General features: G+C 37.3%; 1 protein-coding gene across 3 annotated transcripts in view; it reads right to left on the bottom strand.

Moving 5' to 3' along the window:
- BTAF1 (B-TFIID TATA-box binding protein associated factor 1) overlaps positions 1 to 14522 on the bottom strand; it is a 96087-nt gene continuing 81565 nt past the window's right edge. For 2 of the 3 annotated variants that reach the window (XM_022569353.3, XM_022569355.3), the window contains 8 exons: positions 13323 to 13464; positions 13052 to 13182; positions 11068 to 11193; positions 9486 to 9638; positions 7452 to 7663; positions 6046 to 6205; positions 5489 to 5659; positions 3 to 3984 (listed from right to left, as the gene is read on the bottom strand). In XM_022569353.3, coding sequence (XP_022425061.1) covers positions 3841 to 3984; positions 5489 to 5659; positions 6046 to 6205; positions 7452 to 7663; positions 9486 to 9638; positions 11068 to 11193; positions 13052 to 13182; positions 13323 to 13464 — 1239 coding nt within the window. In that variant the 3' untranslated portion in view covers positions 3 to 3840. Of the gene's footprint in view, positions 3985 to 5488; positions 5660 to 6045; positions 6206 to 7451; positions 7664 to 9485; positions 9639 to 11067; positions 11194 to 13051; positions 13183 to 13322; positions 13465 to 14522 lie in introns of all 3 variants that reach the window. The other variant, XM_089897920.1, reaches the window with a different exon arrangement.

Genomic DNA, 14522 nt, shown 5'->3' with positions numbered 1-14522 from the left:
AACCAAAATCGAGATGGAAACACATTTGGTTTTACATTGAGGCATTAGCAGGGGGACAGACTGACTTGACTGGGGTAAATATGGTGGGATATGATGAAAGTGAGAGAGATGTGCAGGGGCCAGAACATGTAGGGCTTGTATACCATGGTAAGGAGTTCAGATTCAGTATGAGTATTATAGGAAGTCATGGGAGGCTTGGCAAGAGGGAAGACCAGTTAGAATACAGTAGTCCTGAAGAGTCAAGATGATGGTGGAAACTATAGCAGTAGTAGTAGAGATGGAGAATGGTGAACAGACTTGGAATATATTTTGGAGCCAGAGATGGTAGAACTTGCTGATAGACTGGATGCAGGGGTGTGTAATAATCAGAGTTAAGTCAAAGACGACTTCGTCTATTTTCCCATATCCCATTCCTTCTGGACCCTCCTACGAACTGTATTATTAGGTGCTCTCATTCCATCTCCCATTTTTGCCTGCCCTTTCATAGTTTCTATCAATCCATCTCTGCATCCCATCATAGATGATTTTCTAAGATCAGTCTCCCAATTCACATTCTCTCTTCACCTGTGTCTAATCTGCGTTGATGACTATCAAGTTTTCAGTTTGTGACTTTTTTTCATTTATGAATGTTTCAAATTTGCCTTTTATTTATTTTTTATTTTTATTTTTTTATTTTTGCGGTACACGGGCCTCTCACTGTTGTGGCCTCTCCCATTGCAGAGCACAGGCTCTGGACGCGCAGGCTCAGCGGCCATGGCTCACAGGCCTAGCCGCTCTGCAACATGTGGGATCTTCCCAGACTGGGGCACGAACCCCTGCATCGGCAGGTGGACTCTCAACCACTGTGCCACCAGGGAAGCCCTGCCTAACTTTTAAATAATGTTCTCCTTATTTTCATATCTAATTAATCATTACTTTATGGTCTTTCAGATTATTCTATTTGCAGTTTTTATTCTATTTTTTAAAATAACTTTATTAAAGATTATTTAATTTTTGGCTGCACTGGGTCTTAGTTGCAGCACGCAGGATCTTCGCTGAGGCATGCGGGATCTTTCGTTGTGGCACATGGGCTTTTTGTTGTGGCACGTGGGCTTCTCTCTAGTTGTGGTGTGCAGGCTCCAGGGCATGTGGGCTCTGTAGTTGTGGCTCGTGGGTTCCACAGCACACGGGCTCTCTAGTTGTGGCGCGTGAGCTCAGTAGTTGTGGCGCGGGCCTACTTGCCCCGTGGCATGTAGGATCTTAGTTCCCTGACCAGGGATCAAACCCTCGTCCCCTGCATTGTAAGGTGGTTTCTTTACCATTGGACCACGAGGGAAGTCCCTATTTGCAGTTTTGAAATAACGAATTTTCCTATTTGCATCTGCTGACTCCTCCTGGTAGTTCACTGCCTCCTGTAGATTGTGTGTGTGTGAGTTTAATCTTAGAAGCTTTTTCCTGTGGCAATCCTAAGGGACCCTATCTGAAACTGTTCCTATAGGGCAGTTTTGTTTGCTTCTGCTAGGGTCCCAGAGTTGATATGTTATTTTCTTAATTTGTGGTTCTTATAGCTATACATTTAAAATAACCCAACCTTACTTACCTTTGGTACAGGTATTCTGGGATTCTGATTTCTCATAGATGACTCTGTGATTCTGGGCTCTTGGACAGTTCTACTAGTCCTGTTTCAATACGTGAACTCTTTGTGGCTTTATGGAGAGGATTAAGTTATAGCTCCACTTTCTCCTGTGAGCATGAAACCATGGCTGTTGTCCCTACACAGGTAGTAGGATATCAGCCCCTATATTCTTCAACAGAACTTCATTGGTTTAAGGGAATTTACTAGAGACTGGTGGGAACCCTTTCTTTAAGCAGGAGGCAGTTTTTGATGTCTGACACTGATTTGTGTGACTAGCAAATATTTTGTTTATTGACACAACTCAAGTTTTTGCTTCGTAGATTCACACTGAGTACTCTGGCACTTGAAAACAGATGTTCCTGCAATCAATTTCACTTAGATTCCACTGATGCCAGCATGTATTCTGGGAAATTGGGAGGTCTATCTTTAATCGGGAGGTATACGATTGTACTGGGATTAAATATTTGGAACAGATATGTGATGCAACGCTGTTACTTTTCTGTCATTTCTATTATGCTCTTATAGTCCCCCCACTTTTGCCTCTGAGTGGTCACATTCCCAAACAGCTTCTCTGTGCTATGTACAGTGGATATTCTATATAAAGTCAAGAATTTCCTTTTTGTCTTCCACCAAATTTGACTATAAAACCTAAATAATGAAAAAATAACCATTTAATTAGTAAGAAAAAAGATCTTGAGCATTTTTTGACCATATCTAAACTAATAATCTTTTGCTTTTTCTAGTGATCATTTCCTACAAATAACACACAGTTGCACACATTTTTACAGTTAAATCTTTTTTTTATTCTCTTGTGGAATGCTATGTTTAATGTTACAGTATGGTTGTCAAAGCTACTGAAATGTGACACATATCCATGTCTAAATGCTGCAGAACAGTATAACTTTATTTTAACAAAAAGTTATTTTACAGCTGAGGTCTGATGGTTTTGAAACCAATGCCTGTGTGTATGGCCAGCCACAAACCTGGGGGATGTTTATTTCCTGTACATGTATATACAAATATATCCCATACATATATATGCACACAGGCATGTATTAATTTATGTGTGAAATATATAAAATTATATACATACACATACATGCATATCTATATACATATACCCACCCTCACTATTGAGCTCGCTTTTCTAACCCTAATCAGCTCCATGCCCACCTACTGCTGCCCGGTGTAACTACATGATTTTAGTGCCAATACCAAGCACCCTTTCGGATGCAGGATAGGTACATCTGTGCATATAGATATGTGTATTTATGTATGTTTGTATAAAGGAATCATTTCTCCCTTTTATGCTACAGTCATGCATTACTACGATAAACAAACAGTCTTTTCACCATAGGTTTTGAAATTCTAAACAGTGTAAAATCTACTTCTGGAAAACTGTATAGGTTCATAGTTACAAAAAATATATATTTTATATATATGTGTGTGTGTGTGTATATATATATATATATATATATATATATACGATTGAAACCTATTGAGTAGATATGTCCTCAGAATCTGGCTATATCCTAGCCCTTAGATAAATTAAAAGAACACCCTCTTAATAGGATGTTATGATAGCCTTAAATAGAACATTACCTGTATTTAGAATAGTTGATGTTTTAAAAGTTAACAAAATGATGTTAAAGATTTGAACAACACTATGCCATTGCATTAAATATATAAACGTTTCCACCAAAGGTTTGGTTCAATTACTTGTCTAAGATTTTCATGTTCCAAGAGTGACCAGTATTGTAGTCATTATTCTTAAAATTATGGCTCATTAAAGGCTTTTATACAAAAAAACCCTAGTTTTAATCATTTATAAAAACAAGTTCTCTTTAAAAGGAAAAATGTACATGAACACTAACGTACTCATGGATATTATCCTGTACAAAGTGACTACTATGTAAAGATAGGAGGCTTGTTCCCAGTAAGAACACCTCATGGTAGCGCATGTAAACCTGGTTTGGTTCCTCTGCTCTGCAGCTATTCAGCATGTAAAATTTAAACCATTTCACATTAACATTTAAATTTAATACAGTGCAAATGTTTGAGAATAACTTGTTCCCCCCAGTGAAACAAGAACCAGCGTTATGCTGAATATTCTTCAGATCTATTTACACATTGAGCTAAAAAGTTCACCATAAACTTTGAAATTTGCTGAATATCAGCAGAAATGTTACTGAACTAGCAGCAATTGCATTTACAATATCTGATAGTTATTTGAGAGAATGCATGAAATTTTCCAGGCTGTACTCTGAATCGTATTGCTCTTGATCCCACAGATCGCTCAGGTTTTCAAGAACTGATTTCATACTTGCTTTTCCAGAAGTAGAGGTGTCAGCTTTTTCTGCTTTGCCGTCCTTAAGAAAAATTGGCAGCAAGATAAAATGAAAGATTAATTTCAGAAATTTTATTTTCCTTTAAAATATCATAGTTCTTTCTAACATTGCACTTTTCAACAGAGTTAAACACTTCAAAATATGGGGAAGTTCGTGAACTCATAAAATAGCCTATTTTCCCACAGCCCTAATAATTTATCATTTTACGCTTTTTATTTGAGAAGAATTTTAAGAACATTGCAAAGAATTCACTGTTAACTGTGTCACTTGGCTTTGTCATTCTTCTCCCGTGTGTGTGTATATATATATATATATATATATATATATATATATATATATACACACACCTGTGTATATGTTAGTATTAGATATATAGTTAAATTATCAGCCTTTCCCAAAACCATTTGAGAATAGGTTGTAGATATTATGCCCCTTTATCCCCAAACAAGGACATTCTCTTACATAACCAAAGTACAAAGATCAAATTAAGGAAATTTAATATTGGTATATTAACATGATCTCATATGTAGTCCATATTCAAATTTTGCCAATAAGATCCTTTATGGCAGTAGTTCTTGCTTCCTTGGAACACCCCTTGAGCCCAGTTTCTGCTCACTGAAAGTCACCCATAAGCATATTCTTTCAAATGGAATAAAATACATTTGAAGCAATCCATGTTTCTTTGAGCCTTTTTTTCTGGGTTACACAGATCCTGTTCTTTCAATCTCCCTTATGTGACATGATTGAAGAACTCTTCTCCATTCTGGCCATCTTTTGGGGATTCACTGATTTGTTACTGTTTAAAATGCAGCACCCAGAACCAGACAGTATTCTAAATGTGGCTTAACACACACAGAGTAGAGTGGAACTACTTTCTCTCACATTTGGACACTATAATTCTGTTATTACAGCTAGTTTAATTGCATTATATAAGGCCATTTCTCACCCTAATTTATACTGTGTACAGTTGATTTTCTGAACCTACACAGGGCTTTAAATCCAACCCTATTAGTTTTACATTATTAGACCAACCAATATTTCCAGCTGGTGCATCCTTTGATAATGGATTGTTATCTGATATATATTAGTTCCATCATCCACATTAACAACAATAGCTACTATTTATTATTTTCATAACTCTAGTAATACAGGCATTGTTATTCTGCCAAGGCTGAAGATGGTCAGAGAAGTTAATTTGCCTAAGGTCGCCAGTTAATAGGAGGCAGGGCAAGAAACACAGACCCAGGTCTAGCTGACTCCAGAAACAGCTGTCCTTTAGCAGGTAGGGACTAAGGAAAGAAAACCTGGGGAAGACACTGGAGACATCAATCAGAAAGTCAGACCTTCAAACATGCCCTAGTATCCTGGAGAGTTTTATCTGGACATCAAAAATTCCCTCAAAGGGTTGTCTAGGTGATACTAAAGTGAATGACTTTTGCTGCTCCTTTTAATACTTTTACCAAGCAGTCCCAGGAAGTCTGTGAATACATTAAAGATACAACAAATTGTATAAGAAGTTCTTTACCTTATCAAGAGTAAACAGATCAAGGAGTTGATCTGTCCCCATACTCTGCAAACTAGAATTCTCTTGGCTAATAACAGTATTTGCTATGTTCATCTTGAATTTCTGCAAACCCATTATTTTCTCTTCCAACGTTCCTCTGGTTATCAATCGGTACACATTAACCACACGTTTCTGAATGAGAAAAAGAAGTTAAGCAACTGTAGCATGAATAAATGGGTAAGTAAGTTTTGAGATTTACCAAGTCAGAGGGCTTGCATACTTGTACTAAGTACTTAACTACCATTGAATTAGGATTGTGTTTTCTTTATCTGTGCCCATGACCTTAAAATGTTTGTAGACGATCACAGAACATTAGGAATGGACAGTTTCCCAGGTTTTCTTAGCCCAGGCACCTCATTTAGCACATGAGGAAATGGTGCCACAAAATTAAGTGACTTGCCTAACGTCACAACCCTTACTAACATAAGAGCGGGAACTTAAACCAAGGCTTCCTGTCTTTTGGGGGGAGTTATTTTTCCCAGTGCACAAGTTAACACTTGTGAGTGCTGACTTTTTACCTGCCCAATGCGATGGGCCCGGTCCATGGCTTGTAGATCACGCATGGGATTCCAGTCATGCTCCACAAATACCACTGTGTCAGCGCCTGTTAAGTTAAGCCCCAGGCCACCAACGTGAGTTGTAAGTAAGAGAACATCTATGGATGGATCGTTGTTAAACCTAAAAACATAGATATTAAAAAATAAAATTAGTACATTTCTTCCTAAAGTTCAAGTAACAGAAACTGAACTGTTTAATAGAAATTAAAGAGCACAAATGAGAACACTGCTTTATAATCCACGACACAGACATTTCTGTGGCCACCTGAGTTCAGACTATCTTCTTTTAATATACATAACATCTTTAGTAGTAGAAAGAAGGTATTCTAGAACATGTCAGAAATTTCATACCTAGCAATTAAGTCCAATTGCAAAATGGATGCAAAAATGGAACACTAATTATAATTAAGACAAAACCCAACTATGAACCTTTAACATATGGAGACAGAAGAGTGTAGAGAAAGGTTAGATCAGTCAGGGAAGGTAGAAGATTAGCGTGCTGAGGGTTGCTAAAATTGTACTAGTCCTAGAAGATATTGACAAAGGACATCTGGTAGCTTCTAGGAAAAAGAAGAACCAACATTACTAAGCTACCGTTTATTACGCACTCTGAGTCAGGCACTGGGCTTTGTACTTTGTATGCTTTATGCTATCTCTTACAGTAGCTCTATAAGATATCATTATTGTATTTGAGAGACTCTCAGGCTGTGTGGATAATAAACAGGCCCAAGAGAACACTGCCTCAATGGTAGAGTCAGAGTCAAACCTGGGTTCAAAGTCCCTTCGTGGGTCTCTGTTTTGTGCCTAAAAATCTCTTAGGGATGCTTGTTAAAAATGCTCACTCTTGAAGTCAGCAGGCCTGGGACAGAACCTAGGAATATGCATTTTTAAAAATGAACCCCTGCGATTTCCAACGCAGAGGGAGCAGACCACACGTAAGAACACTGTACTCAGTGATTCTGCTTCCAAGCTAGGCCAGCTTCCAACTTGTTTTCAGCAGAGACAGAGGGATCAGGATAAAGAGCTTAAGTTAAGCCACTTGTTTGCTTCCTCCTGCCCCAACTCCCATAAACAGATGAGGGGAAAGTAGTTACCTCTATTTTTTGTTGATGCCTTAAATTTCTTTCATGCCCTTAGGAGTGCTAATACAGTCACACTTTTTTCCCCCTAACTAAACAAACTATTCAATTATATTTCTGCAGTTCTGTATTTTAAAAAGGTAAAGGTTTAGTTGGGTTGAATTATACAAAAAAAAACACATTTGCAAATATCTAGCCAAAGAAGATACTTCATGAGGCAAACTTCTATGTAAGTAATAATAATAAATTGACTATAACTTGATTTGTAAGATTTTAGAAGCCACTTACCGTGAAACAATGGAATGCCTCTGACCAGGAGGTATGCTACCATCTAATCTCAAGTAAGTGACAGAGGGTAAGTGAGGTTTGAGAAGATCATGCTCTACTATATCAAGCATGCTTTTAAGCTGACAGAAGATCAGTATCCTGTGCTGGGCTACAATAGACTCTGTGCCACTCTCGGAAGTGCTGCCATTTCCCAAACCACAGTCCAACAGCAACTTGAAAAAAGAATCAATTGTTACACAGATGTCCAATAAAAGTAGGCAGTCAATCTCACCAAAATAAATATTTCTCTTTGTGGTGAGAAAAGGTTAACTTACCTGTGACCTGAAAAGCAGATTAGCATTTGGGGCTCTCATTTATAACATTTTCTACACTAGCCCATGTGAAATCTAAAATCTTCATCCGTTATTTATTCTCAATAAAATTTAAGCCAGAATAACTACAAAAAGCTAAAACAATAAAGTCCAGGTTTTACAATAAGATCTTAATTTTTAAGGCTAGAAAAACTAAATGGTATTTACATTAACTTGAAATTGGTTCCTTTAATTTAACCTTTCCAAATTCCAGAATTTTTTAAAACTCCATTTTTAAAAGTTATACCAAGAGTGACATGAGCAAATGGCAGAGCAAGCAGTTCCTAGAAAAATTAATTCCAGTGATCCACACTGACACATATAATCAAGCTGTTGAAAGACAAAGACAAAAAGCGAAATCTTGACGACAGCAAGAGAAAAGTGACCACCCCACCACTACCACACGACCTGTGGGATCTTTGTCTCCCAACCAGGGATCAAACCCGGGCCCTGGCAGTGAAAGCGCCAAGTCCTAACCACTGGACTGCCAGGGAATTCCCAAAAGTGACTTCATGTAAAAGGGATTCTCAATGAGATGAACACCCCTTTTCTCATCAGACACCATGGAGGACATGACCAAGAAAGTTAAAAGACAATCTACAGAATGGGAGAAAGTATTTGCAAATCACGTATCTGATAAAGGCTTAATATCTAGAATATAAACTCCTAAAACTCAACCAAAAGACAAACAACCCAATGAAAAAACAGTCAAAGGACTTAAATGGGCATTTCTCCAAAGAAGATATACAAATGTCCCAATAAGCACATGAAAACAACATCATTAGTCAATAGGAATAGCAAATCAAATCAACAATGTGATACCACTTCATACCTATTGTGATGGCTATACTAAAAAAAAAGGAAAATAAGTGTTGGTGAGGATGTAAGGAAATCAGAACCCTGGCACATAGCTTGGGAATGTAAATGTTGCAGCCACTGTGGAAAGCAGTTTGGCAGTTCCTGAAAAAGTTAAACATAGAATTGCTATATAATCCAGCAATTCCACTCTTAGGTCTAATATCTAAAAGAACTAAAAAGAGGGACTCAAACAAGCTAATGTTCATTGCAGCATTATTCACAATAGCCAGAAGGTGGAAACAACCCAAGTGTCATCAACACATGACTGGATAAACAAAATGTACTGGTGGTGGTAATAACAACAACAACAAAGGACTATTATCCAGCCATAAAAATGAATGAAGTGCTGATATGTGCTCTAACATGAATGAACCTTGAAAATAAGTGAAATAAGCCGGCCACAAAAGAACAATATGGTTCCACGTACATGAAATATTTAGAACAGGCAAATTCACACAGACAGAAAGTAGATTCGAGGTTCCCTGGGGTTACAGAAAGGGGAGTGGGAAGTTATTGCTTAACAGGTACAGAGTTTCTATTTGGTTGATGGAAAAATTTTGGAAATAAATAGTGGTAATGGTTACATAACACTGTGAATGTTATTAATGCCATAGAATTCTACAGTTAAAAATGGTTAAAACGGCATATACTATGTTATATATTTTACCACAAGTTTTTAAAAAGCTGTATCAAAAATTTAACAAACCAAATTTTAAAATAAAAGAAATAGTAAACACCTCAGTAATCTTTTGGAAAAGCAAATTTACCTACTGTTACAGACCAAGAATGTACAACACACATCTAAGCACTTAGAAGACCTACTTACTTGTTTCAAAGCCGAGAGTTTAGGGGCATGTTGAATATCATGGAGAGAAGAATTCTGAACCGCGAGTTTCTCAGTAGTACTCTTGAACTCTGGGTGTTGAGGTGTTAAGACTAATGCTGGATGGTTGCACAGTTTACGCAGGTACTGTAATGCCTTTAAGAAAGGGGAAGAAAGTATATACAAGTCTCCTTCACATGCCACAAATGTTCATGTCAGTATCTTTCCTATGCTAGTCCATCTATCTAAAATGCCTTTCTTCTCCTTCTCACTACTCCTCTGCTCATTCTTCAAGAAACAGTTCAAGTACCTCATCTGTGATGTCTTCATCTTACACAACTTGTATTTATTTTTGTGACAGCATTTGTAACTTGTATAAATTGTACTGTTTATGTCTGTCACCCCCACTAGACAATGAGCTTCTCGTGAAAGAATGTCTTATTTATTAGCTCCTAGCTAACTCTTTCCCACTCAAAGTGCCTGATAATGCTGATAGATGATTCTAGAACTAGACATCATTTTCTAAAGAAAGGTTTCTCAAACTTCAGTGGGTATAAAAACTTCTTGAGGACCTTATAAATCTGTAAATCTCTCCCCTCTACACAGTATTTTGATTCAACAGGTCTGGTGGTGGGAAAGGTAAGGTGGAACTAGGTGGTTGTGTTTCAAGTGGTTGTGTTTGAGAATCAGAACCCCCTCAGGTCTTTTTTTTTCTTTCTCTGATTCAGCCATACCCTTTGTCTTTTGTCATTTACTTGGCTTATAGTTTGGGTCTCAACTGTATCCGTAAGCACTATGACAGAAACTGTGGGAGAGGTATAAGCCTTCAAAATCACCTTTTCCCATTTCTATCTTTAAAACTGCTACAAGTATTTAATTTATTGGTGACAAGGGGGTTTGGAAGGTATTCTACAGTGGAATATTTCAAAAGGGAAAGAAAAAAAGTGAGTTGATATGCTTTTTTCTCAAGCACATTCATCATGTGTCTCAGGACTTCTGTGCTTTATGTATCCTCTGCCTGGAATCACTCCCCCCCACCACATATCTGCATGCCTCAATCTTCCTTCAGATCTTCGCTCAAATGTCACCTTCTCAGTGACATCCCTGATCACTCTATTGAAAACCACAACCTACCGTGACTCCTATACTGTATAACCCCATACTTGCCTTTATTTTCTTTTACATGATATATATATTTTACTTACTTAATCAATTTTCACCTCTACAAGGGAAGGGGTCTGTTTTGTCCACTGCTTTAATTAACCCCTGAGGTTATAGAAAAATTACTGCCTTGTGGTAGATGTTCAAATATTTTTTGAATAGAAAATAAAAGTTTCTCTATTTTAAAACCCTTCTTTTAATGTAATATACAAACATATATTGTGGTTTTTAATTTTAATATTAAATTACTTATTAATTACTAATTATGAATACGAAAATAAATTGGTACTTTTACCTATTTTCAAGAATGTATACACAATACTGAAAAAAACTAAATAAATCCGTATTTCAGTGTCCCATGTAAAAACTGCTGCACTGAAGAACATTGTTCAACAACATTTAAAAAGTGGACTGTAATATATACCTGGAATACATGGCCTGTAGCTTTAAGCTTTGGTTTTTCAGTTTCTTCAGAAAGTGCAGCTGAAGAAACTGTTTCATCAACATCACACTTGGCACGAGACTTAGCAAAATCCTCATAGAGCTGAACCTGTAAAATTCCCCCCATGAAAGCAATAAGTATAATTATTTTCAATTGTTCAAAACATAACTAGCGGGCTTCCCTGGTGGCGCAGTGGTTGACGGTCCGCCTGCCGATGCAGGGGGCACGGGTTCATGCCCCGGTCCAGGAGGATCCCACATGCTGCGGAGCGGCTGGGCCCGTGAGCCATGGCCGCTGAGCCTGCGCATCTAGAGCCTGTGCTCCACAGCGGGAGAGGCCACAATGGTGAGGCCCGCGTACCGCAAAAAAAAAAAAAAACAAAAAACCCCCACATAACTAGCAAAGGCCAATAAAAGCAGTAATTTAAATCAGCCCTCATCAAAGAAAATAAATTATGATACCTATATTTCACTACTTGATTACAGATGATCCACTGCATCTTGGTAAATTCCTTTTAAATTACATTTAGAAAACAAGTTTAACACATTGTTTGGCTGCTAAAATATTTTAAAAAATAGTCAAATAGTCCTAGACCCAATTTTTCCACTCTGTTCAAGAAGAGAAATACATTACCAATAAAAGAGAACTTTAACCCTTACAAGTAAATGAGGAAATCTTCCTTAAGTGAAGTTATGTGGTCAAGACCCTAATAGGTATATTTCAAAAGACCAAGTTTAAAAAAGGATACTAACTGCAGAACCCATACCAAGTTCAAAGTATTATCTTGGAGTCTGGGTTCCTGCCTTGTATATGCTAAAACAATGTGAAAGGGAAGAGAATCTAGAGTGCTAGAGAACAGAAGTCAGAGAATAAAAACCTGCAGGTGCAAAACAAACCCAAATGTCACTTCCCTCCCCAGCCCCCTTCCTCCAGACTACTTAAATGTGTTTTATGAGGATGTTATAATACCACCACCAGTATATCATCTCAGGTTTTTTCATATGGCACCTTCTCTTTATTATACTTAACTTTTAAAAAGTCTTGATTTCATTACCTCTAAAAATTTTTCCTTCAAGAAATATTAATCCAATTTTTACAAATGAGGGATGGAGGCTCAGAGAGATGATGTAGATAATATAAATGATCACAGAGCTCTTAGCATCTAAATTAGTATCCTGTCCACTAAACTCAGGTTGTATAGATAAATACTAAAAGGTTAAATGTCTATACACTGGAGGGAAAGAAGCAGTTTTCCAGGTATGTCTGTATATCTTTTTTTCATTTGACCATACTAAATCAACTCTAATACTGAAACAGACTGATGCTCACTAGCCTAGAACACAAAGTAAACGTTCAAACAGAAAATTCTGCTTATAGGCCATATCTTACTAAGACAAGAGACAGTTTCCCCTTACAAAAATACTGCACAAGGAAAGGCATACAATAAATTCCTTTGATAATGGTCTCTATGTACAAAATCAGAACTGTGCAGAAGCCAATACTTATTTTGAAAATTTATTGGCAATACTTTAAAAGGGACAAGGTCCCACTTCCCAACTCAGCCCTGATGTATACACCTATAATGCTGCTGCAAGGATATGACATTATAGGCAGACTTCTGGCCCTTATAAGACATTGGCTTACTTCTATATCATTTTAACCTTCCAACTTTTTCAATTAACTAGACATATATAACAAAGCAATTATGATACTGGATTTTGTTTTAATGCTATATTCAAAATGCACATACCCAAATGTGTACTTACATATCCAAACAGATTCATTTAGGTTTTATCTACACCTGTTTGAAACTGAGTATTCCTGAAGTCTAAGGAAGTAGAAGCTAGATTAGAGTGATAGACCAAAGGCTAAATCCCCTTTATTCAATACTTTTGTGGCTTGTTCAAAACATTCCCCTAATAAACATACCACCAACAACCACAATTGCGATCACCAGATTCCTAACCTGGAGAGTACTAAGAGTACAGTAATAGTCTTGAATAATTTTGGGCGGTAGATCCTGCAAAACATCTTCTTTCATTCTTCTCAAAAGAAATGGCAGGACTTGGCGGTGCAGTGCATCCATCGCGAGAACACCTATTAATAATAAGACAGTTAACTTAATTCTATTTATTATTATTAATTTCTCTTAATAATAAGATTAAATGGCTTCCCAAAAGTTAGATATAAATTATATTCACTTGCACAGAGTATATAACTGTATCTCTTTTTCATACCTGCTTCTTGTTCACGACTGGAGCTTCGAGCATCCCTACTTGCTAATATAGGTTTACCATATCGTGCAGCAAACTGGCGTTCAGTCCCCAAAAATCCTGGCATGAGGAAATCAAATAATGACCACAGCTCCAAAACGTTGTTCTGAATATAAGAAAGGAACACCAGTTATCTTGTGTACTAGGATTATTTCCTTATACTTAAAAACGGAACATTAATGAAAGCCCACTGTGATGACATAGATTATCACCACATTTTTGGGTATAAGTCTATATATACATATATTTTAAAGATTTTTTTGATGTGGACCACTTTTAAAGTCTTTATTGAATTTGTTACAATATTGCTTCTGTCTTCTGTTTTGGTTTTTTGGCCATGAGGCATGTGGGATCTTAGCTCCCCGACCAGGGATCAAACTCGCACCCCCTGCAAAGGCAAAGTCTTAACCACTGGACAGCCAGGGAAGTCTCTATAAGTCTATATTTTAACGTGTAAAATTTGGAGAAAATACTCTATCCTATTTGGAGGAAACTTTCAAGTCTCTTCCACCAGAATAAGCCTTGGTCCATGGTATTTAAATCCTACTGGTAGGTTCCATCAAGTAGTAAATAGAGGAGAAAGATGAATACATGTCTGATTCTTTTAACTTTGAGACTCAGATTAGCAGCAAGATTTAAGAAATTTGGCCAATACCACCATTTCTTCAACACAGGAAAACCTAGAAGAGTTTGGTTATAGGTCAAGTCTACCCAGTATTTATGGGTCATGAGGAACAGGCACAGGTTCTTTCCAATTCTGTTGGAGTTTCATGAAAAAAGAAAAAAAGAAATCAACACTTTTTCATTTTAGATGCTTTCCCAGTATGTGTGGATCCTAAGGTACCATCCCATCTGTTTACCCCTTCCAGAAGCCCTCCTCACCAGGCTCAAGCAGTGGCTCACCATGCTGGGCTGCCATTCTATACTGAAACCCTTCTAATCCCACCTAGGCTCTGCCCCATGACTCATGGGCTACCATGGCTGTTTGGTGCAGAAACCCACCCACCTTACAGCTTCAGAGCTAAACTGTTGAGGTGTGGAAGGGGAAAAGAGAGCCTTTAAGCAAACAAATACTTCTTTTGTTGTGAAAGCTATAATCAATTTTAAAATACTGTGAAGTTTCCATATAAGCAAAACAAATCTTGATATATCAAACCTAAAGAG

Source organism: Delphinapterus leucas, chromosome 16, assembly GCF_059928025.1.
Source record: "Delphinapterus leucas isolate spDelLeu-1000000601 "Yukka" chromosome 16, BTC_Dleu_Yukka2, whole genome shotgun sequence".
NCBI classification, from domain to species: Eukaryota; Metazoa; Chordata; class Mammalia; order Artiodactyla; family Monodontidae; genus Delphinapterus; species Delphinapterus leucas.
Note: the sequence above shows the minus strand (reverse complement) of the source record. Positions and strands in the feature narration are given on the sequence as shown.